At 41.7% G+C, this 15598-nt stretch overlaps 2 protein-coding genes across 12 annotated transcripts in view; one reads left to right on the top strand and one right to left on the bottom strand.

The window, feature by feature from the left end:
• fsip1 (fibrous sheath interacting protein 1) overlaps positions 1 to 12306 on the bottom strand; it is a 45343-nt gene extending 33037 nt beyond the window's left edge. Inside the window, exons 1-8 of one of the 3 annotated variants that reach the window (XM_020613929.1) lie at positions 11996 to 12306; positions 11851 to 11908; positions 11585 to 11754; positions 11407 to 11488; positions 11237 to 11323; positions 10369 to 10496; positions 10039 to 10158; positions 7298 to 7459 (exon numbers count right to left, since the gene is read on the bottom strand). In XM_020613929.1, the coding sequence (XP_020469585.1) occupies positions 7298 to 7459; positions 10039 to 10158; positions 10369 to 10496; positions 11237 to 11323; positions 11407 to 11488; positions 11585 to 11754; positions 11851 to 11908; positions 11996 to 12157 (969 nt within the window). In that variant the 5' untranslated portion in view covers positions 12158 to 12306. Of the gene's footprint in view, positions 1 to 7297; positions 7460 to 10038; positions 10159 to 10368; positions 10497 to 11236; positions 11324 to 11406; positions 11489 to 11584; positions 11768 to 11850; positions 11909 to 11995 lie in introns of all 3 variants that reach the window. The other 2 variants (XM_020613928.1, XM_020613930.1) reach the window with 2 other exon arrangements.
• Positions 12307 to 12386: 80 nt separating this feature from the next.
• LOC109967973 (sushi domain-containing protein 4-like) overlaps positions 12387 to 15598 on the top strand; it is a 9529-nt gene continuing 6317 nt past the window's right edge. For 8 of the 9 annotated variants that reach the window (XR_002276024.1, XR_002276022.1, XR_002276020.1 and 5 more), the window contains exons 1-4: positions 12388 to 12581; positions 13217 to 13358; positions 14332 to 14526; positions 14786 to 14977. Coding sequence is in view for 2 of the 9 variants with exons in the window: in XM_020613925.1 (XP_020469581.1) it covers positions 13241 to 13358; positions 14332 to 14526; positions 14786 to 14977 (505 nt within the window). In the remaining 7 variants the exon portion in view is untranslated. Of the gene's footprint in view, positions 12582 to 13082; positions 13121 to 13216; positions 13359 to 14331; positions 14527 to 14785; positions 14978 to 15598 lie in introns of all 9 variants that reach the window. The other variant, XM_020613927.1, reaches the window with a different exon arrangement.

Below are 15598 nucleotides of genomic sequence, written 5' to 3'. Positions count from 1 at the left end.
GGTGGCAGCTGTGTTCAGTGACCAGCTCAGGTCAGATGTCACCTGCAGGCCCAGGAACTTGTGGCTGTCAGCCCTCTCCACCTCAGTCACTTTGATGGTCAGAGACAGCAGAGGGGAGGGGTTCTTCCTGAAGTCTACTATTATTTCTTTTGTCTTGTTTATATTGAGGATGAGGTCATTCTCCTCTCCATAAACAAGAATATCGTTCACCAAGCTTCTGTAACCGGACTTGTCTCCCCCCTTGATGATGCCCAGAATGGTGGTGTCATCAGCATATTTAATGATGATAGTGTTGTCATGGTTGGAGACAGTCATGGGTATACAGGGTGAAGAGTTTGGGGCTGAGACAGCCTGCGGTGAGCCTGTGCTGATTGTGAACTCAGCAGACACCAGCCTTCCCATTCTATCTACCTGTGGTCTTTCAGTCAGTAAGTCCAGAATCCAGTTACAGGTGGGAGTTGGTACACCAAGGTCTGTCATCTTCCCAATCAGCCTACCTGGGCGAATGGTGTTGAATGCAGAACCGTAATCCAGGAACAGCATCCTAGCATACATACTGCTGTTGTCCAGGCATACACTACACTCACAATGATACATTGCAGCGCCATAGGCAAATAAAATGACCTTAGCTGTAGTATTAAATATTCTACATCTTCAGAACAGAATTTAGAGAGAATCTTACAGTCTGTGCACCACTAGATTGTTTGAGAAGGCAGTTGTTCCTCCTCCGTGGGTCTTGCCGATTTTAGCGGAGCTGCGATCCTGTCTGAACACAGAGTAACCATTCCGGGGTTATACCCTCATCAGGGGTCTCTTTTCCCAGTCATGCTTCACAGAAACACAGCAGGGAGCAGTCCTGTATGTCCTTCTGTGAGGTAATCCGAGCATAGAGTTCATCCAGTTTATTATCCAGAGACTGGACATTTGCGAACAGTATAGTGGGAAGGGCTAGCCTGCCGCTGCTAACCAAGCGCCGGAGCCTCCGTTCGACTCCCCCTGTCTGCCTCATCTCCGCTTCAGTTTGTTGTTATTGGAAGTGCTCTTTGCCGGGGGTCGGCCTGGCGTCGTGTTGACATAGCACATTAGCTCTAGGTGAGAGTCCAATGTGCTTGGGTCAAAATCTCCAAAAAGATTGCGCTCTCTTATCAGTAACAAAGTCGCCCGGTCATAAATAAAGTGTGCTGTCTTTACTGTTGCTTTAACACGGCACAAATAAGCAAGAAGAGAAACAACCTGATTCCGAGTTAACTGCAACATTGCAGCCTGAGGAGCGTCATCTTGGCTTTGGACCTTTGTACCAAGGATACCACAAGACAAACCCGGCATCTCAGTTCCCACCATGCCACTGTCCAGCCATGCTCCTGCAGAATATGTGAGCCACAAAAGCTCCAAATATTTTATTAAACCTTTCATATTTAGAGGTTTTCTTGCTAAGACACTATAAAAACATCCATTTAAAGTCGGTTGCCAATGTGCCGAACTAAAGCATGGAAATGTTATTCCAAAAGGACCATTTCTGTCTCAGCAGAGGGAATAAAATGTATTTTTTGTTTTCCTGTTGCCATTAATATTATAAAGCTATCAAATTGTGTACTGTCATGAATGCAATTACATTAGGTTATAAAATAAGACCTAATCTACATTTTAGTTATATAACGTGACCAGAGTTTTTCCACAGCTGTTTAATTATATGGCTGGACTAAATAAGATAAATTTGCAAACTGCTTCCTAACCACATGTTGGTCAAAAGGGTGTTTCTGACCAAAACTCTGCTTTCTCACTTAACATTTGCTGTAGTTAACATCATGGGTATTCAGTAGCAACCACACAATGTGATGAAGTGACCTCATAGTCGTAAACCAAAATATAGCCAGCAATACACAACAAGAACATGGCTGGTGTTACTATGCAAACGGAAGCCCAGCTGATTAGGGGACGGATCTGATGCAATCAAATACAGCACCAGAATGAACCAAACCAAACTATCATTCATTTATGTTCACTGTAACCCCACTTTCCTAACAAAAGGCAAATCTGTGAGAATGGTATTTCTAATTATGATCTGTGAAACATGCACATGTTACCAACCACCCAAAGCCAACCAATTCTCATGACAGAACCCCATCTTGTCCCATCAGACTACAGTCTGGGGCAGGCATTACCACACAGTGATACAGTAGGATGGGTATATTGTACATTAATCCAACAGATGTTTTTTATAACAAGAAGGCTTTTTAACTGAATCTTGACAAAAGGGGAGAACATTGAAGAATGCAAAAGGAGCAATGCTGTCATAAGCACAATATTAACAGTGTCCAAGTAAAACAGTGTTAGAGTTGTATTTTGATTCCATTCAATCTAGATCATTAAAGTAGGGTTTGTAGCTACCTGACCTTTTTCCTATCACAAAAACACACCAAAAAAGAGCCAGAGGCAAAGAAAACATCCCTTTTTCCCATTAAAACTTTCAGTGTGACTCACTGTGTGGCCACGTGATAAGTGTTTCCACAAATACTGATCTTGTGGTTTATGGCATTATGACATGGCTTTCTCTGTGCCTTATAATTCAGTCCGTACAGTGTAATACGCACCTGCCACTGCACTGCCTTAAATGACATGGAAAGAGGAAAAAATTCAATGATCTCAGTGAGCTGATGTGTGCTTTATCATTAAAGATGTGAGTCTACAACCTAGAATCAACAGATATATTTTTGTACATTTTTGTCCACAAATATATAGCTAGAAGTAGTTGACTAGCAGCAATATATGGGCTGTTAGTCTTCCTATCCAGCATATAGTAGCTTTCATATATAGAATAAGCCTAATATCTCCAAATGAAAGGGGAACCCTTGCACTTTTTCTGGGCCTGGCACCCCTCAACTTCCACCAGGTCTATAATTAGGTTCCGATGGGGGGGCTGATGCTACTTTCTGGCAGTATACCACACACAGCCTCACAGACCGCATCTATCCTCATAGGCTCGTGCAACAGACTCATTTAGTCAGAGAGAGGCTACTACTAAAGGTGAATGCACAGGAAAGCTCAGGCTGCTCTTTCTTCATAATATCAATCAAAACTTACTGGAAAATAATTCGGACAAGTTCTGACATCATAGATTCAAGACCAGACAAATCCTTTATGAGAAAGTGCTCTCTAGGGAGGTGGAATAAAATGTACAAAACACCACACAGCCAGAAAACATGGCAAATATGGAAATCCAGGCCATGATTTCATATTTGGCTGGATAAACAGTTTCAGTGGTGTTGAAACAGAGATATCATGATCTCTTTCTTGTGAACATTAGAGACTGCTCTGGAATGAGCAAGCAGACAAGCTGCGTTGCTATCCAAATGGTTTCAGTTAGGATCTCTGAATGGTGTAAGCAACTGCTGAGAAGAAAGGTAACAGCAAAACAAAAGCCTATTTACTTTTATGACCACCTTTAGGATTTATGGCAGCTGATATGGAATGAATGACTGGCTCTAAGAGATTTATTGTGTGTGGCAAATGGTCTTATATTTGTATAGCGCCTTTCTATGCTTTACAGCAGTGGTCCCCAACCTCCGGGCCGCGGACCGGTACCGGTCCGTGGATCAATTGGTACCGGGCCGTACAAGAAATTATTAATTATTTTCGTTTTATTTATTATCTGAGTCTGAACGATCTTTTATTTTGAAAAATGACCGCATTCTCTCGGTTACATCTCGGTCACTCGAGCGCCAAAACTGGCTTACTTGTGGACATATTCAGCCTGCTCAATGAACTCAATCTGTCACTTCAGGGGAAAATGACAACTGTCTTCAAGTTGGCAGATAAAGTAGCTGCATTTAAAGCCAAACTGGATTTGTGCGTACGGCGCGTCAACAGAGGTATTTTGGACATGTTTCAAACATTAGCGGGGATTTTGGGTGAGACTGAGCCAGAGCCTTCATTCTCCCAGCTGGTGCACGATCACCTGTCTTTGCTTATAAAAGAGTTCGAGCGCTACTTCCCAACCACAAAGGACCCACGAACTGCCAAGGAATGGATCCGCAACCCATTTGTCAACAAACCAGGTGAATCCAGCAGGTCTGTGCAAGAAGAAGATCAACTGCTGGAGATCGCAAATGACGGCGGCCTTAAAAGTATGTTCGAGACAACAACTCTGTCGGTGTTCTGGATTAAAGTCATGACAGAATACCCTGAGATCGCCACCACAGCACTGAAAACCCTGTTGCCATTTCCGACATCCTATTTGTGTGAAGCGGGTTTGCGCAGTGATGGAGCAACCAAAACAAAACAACGAGTAGACTGAACATAAGCAACACACTTTTATAGACTACCACCTACGGAGCCCTCACAGTTAATTTACACTTTGCTTTGCACCTAAAACTGAAATTCACACAACTGTTGTTGTTGTTTTTCTCCTCTTCATTTCTTGCATGAATTTGAATAATGCAATGAATAACTATCTTTCACACATTTTTAAATCTTTTATATTGGATCTTTAGGTTTTGGAAATGAGAGTTTGTAAAGTGGACTGGGGTCTATGACACAGTGAATCAAACTGTAAACTCAGCTTGCACTAATACAGCTCCATGACTCCTCTGCAGTATAATGAGAAAACAGAAGTGTGTGTAGGTGTCTGCTATCTCTCTGAGGACCTCTTTTCCTTCCTTTCACCTTTTCCATCAGACACACACACACACAGCTGACAGCCCTCACCTCCAGTGGCAGATCAGTTATGTAACATACTGTATATAGATGATGGAGTCTGGAAGACCTCCTTCTCTCACTCCCACAGACACACACCATGTACAGTGCACTACATGTGTGTGCATGCGTTAGAGCAGTGGTCCCCAACCCCCGGGCCGCGGACCGGTACCGGTCCGTGGATCCATTGGTACCGGGCCGTACAAGAAATTATTAATTATTTCCGTTTTATTTATTATCTGAGTCTGAACGATCTTTTATTTTGAAAAATGACCGTATTCTCTCTGTTACATCTCGGTCACTTGAGCGCCAAAACTGGCTTACTTGTGGACATATTCAGCCTGCTCAATGAACTCAATCTGTCACTTCGGGGGAAAATGACAACTGTCTTCAAGTTGGCAGATAAAGTAGTTGCATTTAAAGCCAAACTGGATTTGTGGGGACGGCGCGTCAACAGCGGCATTTTGGACATGTTTCAAACATTAGTGGGGATTTTGGGTGAGACTGAGCCTGAGCCTTCATTCTCCCAGCTGGTGCACGATCACCTGTCTTTGCTTTTAAAAGAGTTCGAGCGCTACTTCCCAACCACAAAGGACCCACGAACTGCCAAGGAATGGATCCGCAACCCATTTGTCAACAAACCAGGTGAATCCAGCATGTCTGTGCAAGAAGAAGATCAACTGCTGGAGATCGCAAATGACGGCGGCCTTAAAAGTATGTTCGAGACAACAACTCTGTCGGTGTTCTGGATTAAAGTCATGACAGAATACCCTGAGATCGCCACCACAGCACTGAAAACCCTGTTGCCATTTCCGACATCCTATCTGTGTGAAGTGGGTTTTTCTGCAGTGACGGCAACCAAAACAAAACGGATATAAACAACAATATAAACAACCTACGTACCAACCCCCCCCACCCCCCGGGCCGCGGTAAAATTGTCGAGCGTTGACCGGTCCGCAGTGATAAAAAGGTTGGGGACCACTGCTTTACAGCACACTCAAAGTGCTTTTACACTATTTGGCCATTCACCCATTCGCACTCCCAAACACTCACACAATCACACACCGGTGACATCACCGGGAGCAACTGGGGGTACAGTGTCTTGCTCAAGGACACTTCGACACGTTGACTGGACAAGCCGGGAATCGAACCGCTAATCCACCGGTTAGGAAATAACCCGCTCTACCTCCTGAACCACAGCCATGTACTGTCTATCGTTAATATATGCCACAACAGCAAGACAGAATTAGTGGAAGAAAACAGCTCCTTTTTACACTCTGTAGGTGTAGCGTTCACCAGCCTTTCAATTCTTATGTATTGTACTGCATAAAACAAAATTTTATTGTATTGTTTAATTTATATTTTACATAATTTGGGGGAAAATCACCTGTATTTCAGCAGTAATGGAGTGCAGATGATGGATGGATGATGGGGAATTTAACTTTCTCAAAAAACAAAAACAAAAAAACTATTTTAATCAGAAAATATGATTAAAGGATTTGAAGGAGGGAAAGTAGGTTACAGTAAGTAACACATCCAGCTGTCCAGTTTTGAACTATTGGCCACAAGTGCATTCCACATCATGTGGGCAGAGTCTTGCACAAGAGAGGACTGTCTTATGGTGAAAGAACATTAAGGCAATGGTCAGAATTACTGAGAAATGATGTGTCTTGTACTCATTCACCAATAGCACCAGTTCAGCCATTACAACAATTTTAAACATTTGTTCATGAAATTTGAGAATTTCAAGCAGCAGTCAGTCATGTCTTCATTTAAAGACTCACCACTGTTCAACTATTGATATACACATCTGGTTGGACTCAATCAATTCTCAGTGGAATTGACAGAAACTAAATCTTGTAGTGAACACCGAGCTTGTAAGATTTAGTCTGTCTTCAGCAGGCTACAGATCCAGTTGTTTATTCTCAACTCACCAGGCTGACTTTCTCACCTTCATATTAAACTGCATATCTTAATAAGGACCCGTTCTGTTTTTCTTTTTATTTTTTGTGTTTTTTCTTGCGACAAAGATAAATATCAAGTAGGACATTCTACATTTGAAAAGTCAACTGGTCAGAGGTGTCTGGTGGAAAAACTGTGGCACAACATTAATGGTTTAGGTACCTCAACTTTAAGTGTTGTTTTACTGCAACTTCTATATAGTATTAGATGAATCTGTTTATAGATTTACTGTGGAAAAGTTAAATAATTAGGCCAACACCATAAATGTTCCAGATGGCATAGCTCATGTCACATTGCAGCAGTGGGATTCAAGTCCTGCAGTTTTTCCTTGTCTGTATGCAGTTGCAGTAGTAGAAAATGTCACCCTGGGCTAAGTTCAGAGACACCAGTCCACCACTACTGACATACTACACAGATGAGCATCCCAATACTATTTTCCCCATTTACAAACAGGGGTTTGACTCCCTGAGTGTCAGTAACAAAAAATTGCAACAAAAGATGTTAGAAGATACCATCAGTGCCCTACTGAGCTGACCTTTTAATGAGACTTAATGACCTCAACTGAGATTGGTCCTGGATAGTGTATGAAGGCGCTTTGTGAAAACAAACTGCACATAGTGCTGCTGTGCTATATGATACATACCTGGGACATGCTAAAGTTTGTCCTGGGGCTTCGCACCGAGAGAAATTCCTCAAGAGGCAGAAGAAGGTGCATTTTGGAGTCAATGTCAATCAGCTGCTCCAGGTCAGAGGGGTCTGGGGTGTAACCCTGGGCTATCACGCTTGACAAAGCCCACATGTCCTCCTGGAAGAAAACAATCACTGAAATAAGTCCACTGGGTATAAGTTCACTTTATTTAGTGGCAACTAAAATAGGGGACTGAAAAACACTATATATCCACTGCTTATTTAGCAACTTTGTAACAGTGACATCTAAAACAGGGAAAACGTACAAGTCTGACTCGAGCACTTGGTATTCACTTCTGGATGGTGAACAGGGTGCTGATCACTGTTCTCCACACAGCATGCCAAGTATAGAGCCATATGCCAAAATCTGACAAATGCATCTTCCTCCCAATATATCCTATGGGAAACAATGGGTGGGTAATGAGCTCATCCAGACCCAGTGGGGAGATATGGTCTTACAATATGTCTGTCATGTTAGCAAAGATCACAATGTACAGCTGTAACCTCTGAATTATACAGAACTGGAAGAAAACTGGCATTAGAAAAGAGCAAATGAAGGGTGTTTTCATAAGGTGGAGCTCCACTCAAATGAGAGCAACAAATTCTTATGACACTGGTTCATGTTTCTTATGTACAGATCTATTTCACTCAAGTTGCTATAATGTTTAAATGATTGCAGTGGTTTAATTTTACTAGAATGTCTTTTGACCATTGAAAATAAGTCGTTAGACATAACATAAAAGATCAAGAAAAGAATGACAGAATTCTGCCTTCACTAACAATGAGATATAGCTCGAAACAGAGAAATGTAAAACACAAAACAAAGTAGCCTACTTTCATCATTTAGAACTACTCTGATTCTGCTGCACTGATAGTCATGCTCGTGAAGTTGGTATTAAATCAAACTATGAAACAGCAACCATGAGTGAAACCTCTATTGACATTATTGTCATTCTTCACAGTGACACATTCTAAATCAACTAAGAGTAACACAAATAGTGAGGAAACAAATAAATAGCTCAGAATGCACAGCAGTATTACCCCAAGGCCACAGTTGATAGATAAATATTAGCACTCCAGTACCCAGGCCCTAAAATGTTCTCTGATTACTGACTGCTACTGATTTATTGCCTCAGATTAGTAGAATTACACAAAACTGTGTGGATTCTGCCAAGAACTGGGTTAAGTCCTCTAAACTAAAGACACAACACTGCCAAAGTCCGGGTGACATAAATAATGTGCTTGTTGTGTTATGACCATTCATAATAGCATGGTCTGCAAAAACAGGAAGTCTGCTTTCAGCCAACCCAGAGTATCAACACTGTTTGGCATCTGCCATCACAGTTACGGTTGTACTGTTCTAAATGTCAAGGCAAACATCGTAAATACAGCAAAAAGACATTTTTTTAAAAGCCCTGGCAAGCTGTTCCCCGGATGCCGAGCTGTCGGGGTCAAGCTAAATGGAACCGTATGTGAAAGTCAGTTCCCTTTTGTTTCCCAACAGGCTTTGTTCTATCTGACTTCACACTGGTCTCACAGCTGCCAAAAGGGCTATTAAAGCAAATTAAAAGAAAATAAAAACATCAGCAGTCAGGATGGTGTAGGTGGGGTCACAGTGAAATAGTCTTGTGCTCCAGGTGTCACAAGATCTCAGAAGAATCATCAAAGGAAAACACCAGGCCTTATTGTTGCGGCTTGAAGCTCTATCAGCACCCCCTCACTATGAGTACAAAGGAAGCTTATAGTATGCTATAGAAAAGCTGGTGACTTGCAAATTTCACAGAAACAAGGGGAACTGCCGTGAAAATCTGATTATAAAACAAATCATTCCATGTGAACTGCATATGGGATCCAGTCTCAGCTGCCAAAAAGTCATCAAAACAGGAATATCTGACCAGTGTTGCTCTGTGTGCTATTCTGTGGGCCAAAGTGTGGCTGAGCTATTTAAGAATGTGCTTAAATCATGTTGAAGGCCAAATGTTAGATAATGACACAATATTTGACAAATATGATACCAAAAAACTATTTATAAATGCAGAGATAGTATTAAACAATTGGAAACAATATTTCTATAAAATAGTTAACATTCTTTAGTTTAAATGTAATAAATACAAGATCCAAATGTTTCAGAAGTAGTGGACTGGAGCATTGCTAGACATGAGGGGGGAGTTTGATTTGGAGTACCATCTCTTAGTTATAGGCCTAGGTTGGGGGTCATCCCATGATGCTCTGAGCTCCTCTCCTCACTCTCCATGCATTTATATGCCATTGTTGCTGTCTCCTCTCTCTCCCTGTACCTTTCTGCAGGTATTCCTGGCTCCAGAGCTCTAGGTTTCTGATGAGTAGTCGCCAGCCACATTAACCTGCCCAGTGTTTGTTTGTTGATTCTTGATGCTCTTCTTTTCTCTCTCCTCTTTCCACTCACCTCAACCAGTCAAGGCAGATGGCCGCCCACCAAGGGCCAGGGTCTGTCAGAGGTTTCTTCTATTAAAGTGAGTTTTTCCTCCCCACTATCGCCAAGTACTTCTCAAGAGGGATTTGTTGGGTTTCTCTCTATGTAAAGTGCCTTGAAATGATTTATTGTGATTTGGCGCTATACAAATAAAATTGAATTTAACTGAACTGGAAGCATTAAAGAACTTGAAAAGGAGAGGTTCTACAGCATGTGTTGTCTGTTAGGGCTTCATGTCAGCCTACCTCGCTGTCTGCGCCTCTGGCACTGTCCTCTTCCTCTTCATCTGTTTCTTGAAGAAGCTCGGCAAGATGCTCTTTCTCTGCCTGGGTCAAAAGCACTTGGCCCTCCTCGCCACTTACTAACTGTTACATCACACAACATTTGGAAAAAGGGCACTGAAAATCACCATTTGTATAAAAGTTCTCTCCTTTTAAATAGGGGTAAAATATACTCTCCTCTTGAACTACAGAGAAATATTTTCCTCACTGGGAAAAAGAAACAGTCCAGAGACTTGCACTAAGTCATGCAATATACCCCAGCACTCCATTTGGCCTACATGAACTTTGACATACCTCAATATTTCTCTTGACAAAGTCTTGTTTTTTCTTGCCTTTGGAAAGGCCACACTGACTGCTTTCAAATTTCTCTTCCCGAGTCTCTCCATAGCCTGCTTCAAATGAACACTCTGTCCTTTTTTCACCTGTCAAGCAAGCCACATTTCAAATCATTTTTTCAGCCATGACTTCTTATTCTATCATTTTATCCACAATTTAAAACTTTGCAATTGCCCAAATCATTTTGAAACAGGCTGAAATATGAACAATTTGTAAAAGAGAACATCCCCATGATAGCAATGAGCATACCTTCCTAAGTGTCTCTGAACAGAGCAACACAAAACTGTTCTTTGGGGTGAAAGAAAAGAGAATTTTTCCTTTGCCAATCAATATCATATTAAGACATAATATTAAGATTATAATCCAGAGCCGTCCCTGGAAGGCTAGTGGTTAAGGCGCTGCACCTCGGGTTCGAATCAGGGTTGCATCAGGAATGGCACCCAGCGTAAAACACGTGTCAAATGCATGTGTCAACTTGCGAGTGTGACGATTCGCTGTGGCGACCCCTAAACGGGAAAAGCCGAAAGAGACTTTCTTACTAAGATCATGATCAAGAAATCATTCACGAATCCCTGAGTGGGTAAATTGTTATGCATTCACTTCTGTAAAAATGTTATATTAGCTGAGTTAGTGCACTACTGTCTGCACCAGCATACAGTGAAGTGGAAAATAACAGCTGGTTGATACAATGAGTTCCCCGAGCTCATGGTGCCATCAAGTGCTCCATCTAGGCAGTACAGCTGAGTACACAGAATTTAATACCTGTCAGAAAAAACAGACATTTGCATGCTGCGCTTGCTTTCATTATTGCTTTTCTTGAACTTACTTTGCTGGTGTTGACTGTCTTTGTCATGCTCACAGTCAGGAACCTCAGTTTCAAACAAAGGCACAAAGTCGGCCTCCTCTTCAGCCCCTTTACAAAAAAAAAAAAAACTTACTTTAAATGTCTAAGTGACCACAGTTTACACATTTGCTGATAGTGTTACCTAAGCTTACCAGTGGGTGCTTCCAGAGCTAAAAACAATCTTGTGTTCATAGCTTCATGAGCACTTTCAGAATGACCTTTCGGTTTATTTTGCTGTAGAAACAGTACACACATTATGAGTGAACACCTTCTTCAGTCAATAACTGTACTGATCTAGTGAACTGGTGTGAATACAAAGACTGTGTCTACCAGGAACTCTTGCCAAAGTTTTGCTTGAAGTTCTTTCCTTTGACGTTTTACTTCTTTTTCTCTGCAGATCTTTGCATTCAATATGTCATCCAGTCGTTTCATTTCCTTAATAGCTCTATTCAGTTTTGAATCCTTCTTGTCTTCATCAGTAACATCAACGTGACAGTGATCTAAATACACACACTTTTTTATTTTAGTGTGGAGTAACTTAAGTAAAATTGGACAATCCTAAACTCCGTAACATATTATAGCTACAGAACAGTTACCTCTGTCAGGACCTTCGGGTGAGGAATTGACTGTAGCTTCTTCAGAGGTGGTCTGGATCTACAGAGAATTATTTTCCAAAGTTATTGCAGATTATCAAGTTTGATAATCACGAGTTTTGTAACGTTAACGACTTTGCGTAATTACCTGAATATCAGCAGCATCGTCGGTCAAGACAACGAGGGTAAACGGAGCTGTAGGACAATTTCTGTCACAATGAGGCAATGATGCCCTAGACACACGATTACCCGTTTGCTCACTCGATGCAGGTCGGGAAATACTTTCTAAACTACCTCTGATAATTTCCATACTGTGAATTTGTTCAGCTGTATTTCAAGACGAACAACAAGAAAGTGGTTGCAAGTATTTAATACCCGTTGCCATAAAAATACGCTTGTCAATAGTTTTCTACTGTTTTTCTCTGCTAAAGGGTTGGTAACTATGGGCACAAACGTTCCCGGATGTTGTAACTATGGACATATGAATTTGTTACTATGACTACCTTACGGAATCGAGGCAGCTCAGCTGAAGCTTTATTCCGTGCAGTGAGCTGTTATAACGGGCATAATAGGAGCTAGCTAGCGGTTAGCTGTAGTAGCGCCGCGCCTCGTTAAAATCATGTTTTTATTGTTTCTGCAGTAACGTTACATGTCTTTGGGGTAGCTGAAATATTGCTGATAAATGTCTACAGAGTGAGAAAGCGAGGGCGGAGGTTTCGTGGTCGTGCTTGTATGTAAGTAACATTAGCCATTTCAATGTGTAGCCAGCGTTAGCGAGCTGGCAAATACTGATCATATCAGGTAGCTAGCTAGCGAATCTAATAAGGAAAATCAGCCATGATGCGTTATGTTGGATATTAAATTTCTAAAGATGGCACCACAGTTGCTATCAGGTTAGCATCAACATTATGCACTTGGCATGTAAATGTGATATCTTTTATTTTGGCCCTGTTCTCTGTAACGTTAGCGTCATCATTCTTAGCTATGATAGCTAATAGGCAATCGCTGGAAATGGGTGTGTATCTGCAGAGAGGGAACCATTCAAAACCAGTTAGATTTTATATGTAGGAAATGTAGTTAGCTAAGAACCAGGTTCGCTAACTGTGGTAGTCACCGTACGGCAGTAGTTTCTCATTTATGCTAGCTTGCTAAATACTTATATCATTACAGGTAGTGTTTTTTTTTTCTTCTCGGTCCTGTCATTGTGCCACTGTCCCACTATCACACTCATTTAGCTGGCAGCAGCTCAAGCTCTGCAGAGTACTTGCGCCAGGCAGGTGTCAGCATGATGTCAAGGCTAGTGGAGACAGCTTTTTCATCGTGATATATTTGTACATTTGTAATTACACGATTTCTTGTATTATACCAGGCTGAGTTGACTCTGCAGGGGAAGATGTGCAATGGAATTATAGAGACTATATCAAAAGCCTTTTGGACACACACCTCAGTCACTGAATGGTCCTTCTTGTTGCTGCTGGTACTGACTGTAGTGTCCACCGGACAAGGGTCGGGTAAGAGGCAGAACTTAGGGTTTCATAATCATACAATACAAAGCTTTGTAGATTGTCTGTATTGTTATTAACCTATCTTTTCTTCTCCTGAAGAAATTGTATCAAATCAGCACTGTCATGACACAGACCATCCTAGTGAATGACAGGCAGGGTGTATAACCTGTTCTACAGGGGAGACTTAAAGGATAAGGCCGGTCATTTTCTATATTAATGGTATTTTCAGCAGTCTCCATACAGAGACTAAAACCAACAGTCAGTCCAGGATAAGCTTATTCTTCTATGCCATAGATCTCCACTGTTGTTCAAAAACAATTAAAAACATGTCAGGGAAGCACTTGCTGCACTGGGTATCATATTTCTTCATTACAAAACACCAGACCCTAATTTTTGTTAAAGGAAATCCAGAGATCTTGTGCATGGGCTCTTGACTGTTGTTTACTTCAGGCACTGTAAACAGGCTGTTCAGAGCCTTGGGGGCAAAGGTTGAATGAGCTAATCCAGGACTGATAGATTGACAGGCATTAATAATGAGTAGAGGCAAATCATTGTTGGTTTTAGTGTCTGTATGGGGAGTGCTTTAAAATACGGTTATTCTAGAAAATGACCAACCTTATCCTTTAATCCATCAGCTTCTTAATTTTGATTTCAACACATTTCAGTTGATGTCAGCAGATTTCTCATGAATAATATTACAGTCCTGTAACCACCTGATGTGATAATGTTGCTTGAATATCATATAGCATCAAAGTCACAGATGCGTTACTTTCAGTACAGTTTACTAATGAAATATATAATTTTAAAAACCCGTATTATGAATTGCGCTTAAAGAAAGAAGTCAACTGTTCCAGGTTTATGATTGCTTAGGCAATTTGAAGACTTGTAGAATATATTAAATACTTGTTGCATCTTTACTTTTGAAACAGTGACACCAGCTATATTCAGAATTTCTTCTGCTTTGGCCTTCTCTCCACAGGATGTGTGAGGCCATACATGGCACAGAACAGCTGGGTAAACCTCACAGAAACCAACCGGGGCTTGTTCCCTGTGGGCACAGTGCTGCAGTACAGCTGTGACCCTGGTTACCGGCCAGATGGACCCAGCATCCTCACCTGCACCACACTGGGATGCTGGTCCTCTGATCCTCCTCGCTGCATCCACAGCGGTGGTGGTAAGATACTCTGACCACCAGTGTCTTTTTTGATCTCTAAAGTAATGGCGAGTCACTGTATTGTGAACAACTACCCTAAATGAAGATCCTTTTGTCATATGAAAAACCATGTTTTCCGTCATTTTCAAGTTTTAATTATGTGACACTTTAGTTTTATGTAATGATTTTGGCCAATTTTGCTATCATATGAACTTAAAAACAACACAGAACACTTTTGAAGTTGGGCTGGTACTTCATATGTTGTTTGTCCCCCCATTAGTATGTCTTCCCTTATCCAAACCTGAGAATGGAGGCTATACCTGCCACCCGTCCCCCTGTCGAATGTTTTCCCACGGCACTGTGATTGAGTTTTTCTGTGATGAGGGCTTTGTTCTCACTGGAGATTACAACTATCTGACATGTCAGGATGGACAGTGGGACAGCCCTGTGCAGATCACTTGTGTGAGCCAAGGTTGGTCAGTCCTCAAACTCACATCTACTGTATCAGTAGGTTAATGTAATGGTCTTAAACAACCACCTATCAGCATAATAATGACCAAAGATTTTGGGATTTTTTTTTTTTTTTTTGTATAAATCAGTTTATAAACCGCAACCGAAATAACCTTGGAAATCAACTGGACTTGGATATCTAGATCAAAGACGTTTCACCTCTTATCCAAGAGGCTTCATCAGTTCTGACTGACTGGTGTTGAGTCGGAGATATTTATCCCCCTCGGTGTGGTTTCAGTCCTTAGAAGGCCAACACTGCCCATTAATGACTGAGTCGTTACAGCCCAGTATCAGTGAGGGTCGTTACCTGTCTTTGGATCCTCCCCTGTCAACTGACGCCTATTGTCCTGGTGGGCATGTTTGGGCAGAGATCTCAAAACCGGGTTGTAGATGGAAGACAAGTTGTGTCTTAGTCCACCACCCCTATTTAGTGAGGGGTGTTCTATTTTTACGAAAATAGCTTCCTTAACACCTCTCTCAAACCAGCGATGTTCTCTGGAGAGGATCTGGACTTCACTGTCCTCAAAAGAGTGTCCTTTCTCCTTCTGGTGGAGGTGGACTGCTGACTCTGGTCCACTGGAGT

Source organism: Monopterus albus, unplaced genomic scaffold (genome assembly GCF_001952655.1).
Source record: "Monopterus albus unplaced genomic scaffold, M_albus_1.0 scaffold140.1, whole genome shotgun sequence".
Classification (NCBI taxonomy): domain Eukaryota; kingdom Metazoa; phylum Chordata; class Actinopteri; order Synbranchiformes; family Synbranchidae; genus Monopterus; species Monopterus albus.
This window is presented reverse-complemented; position numbering and strand designations above follow the sequence as displayed.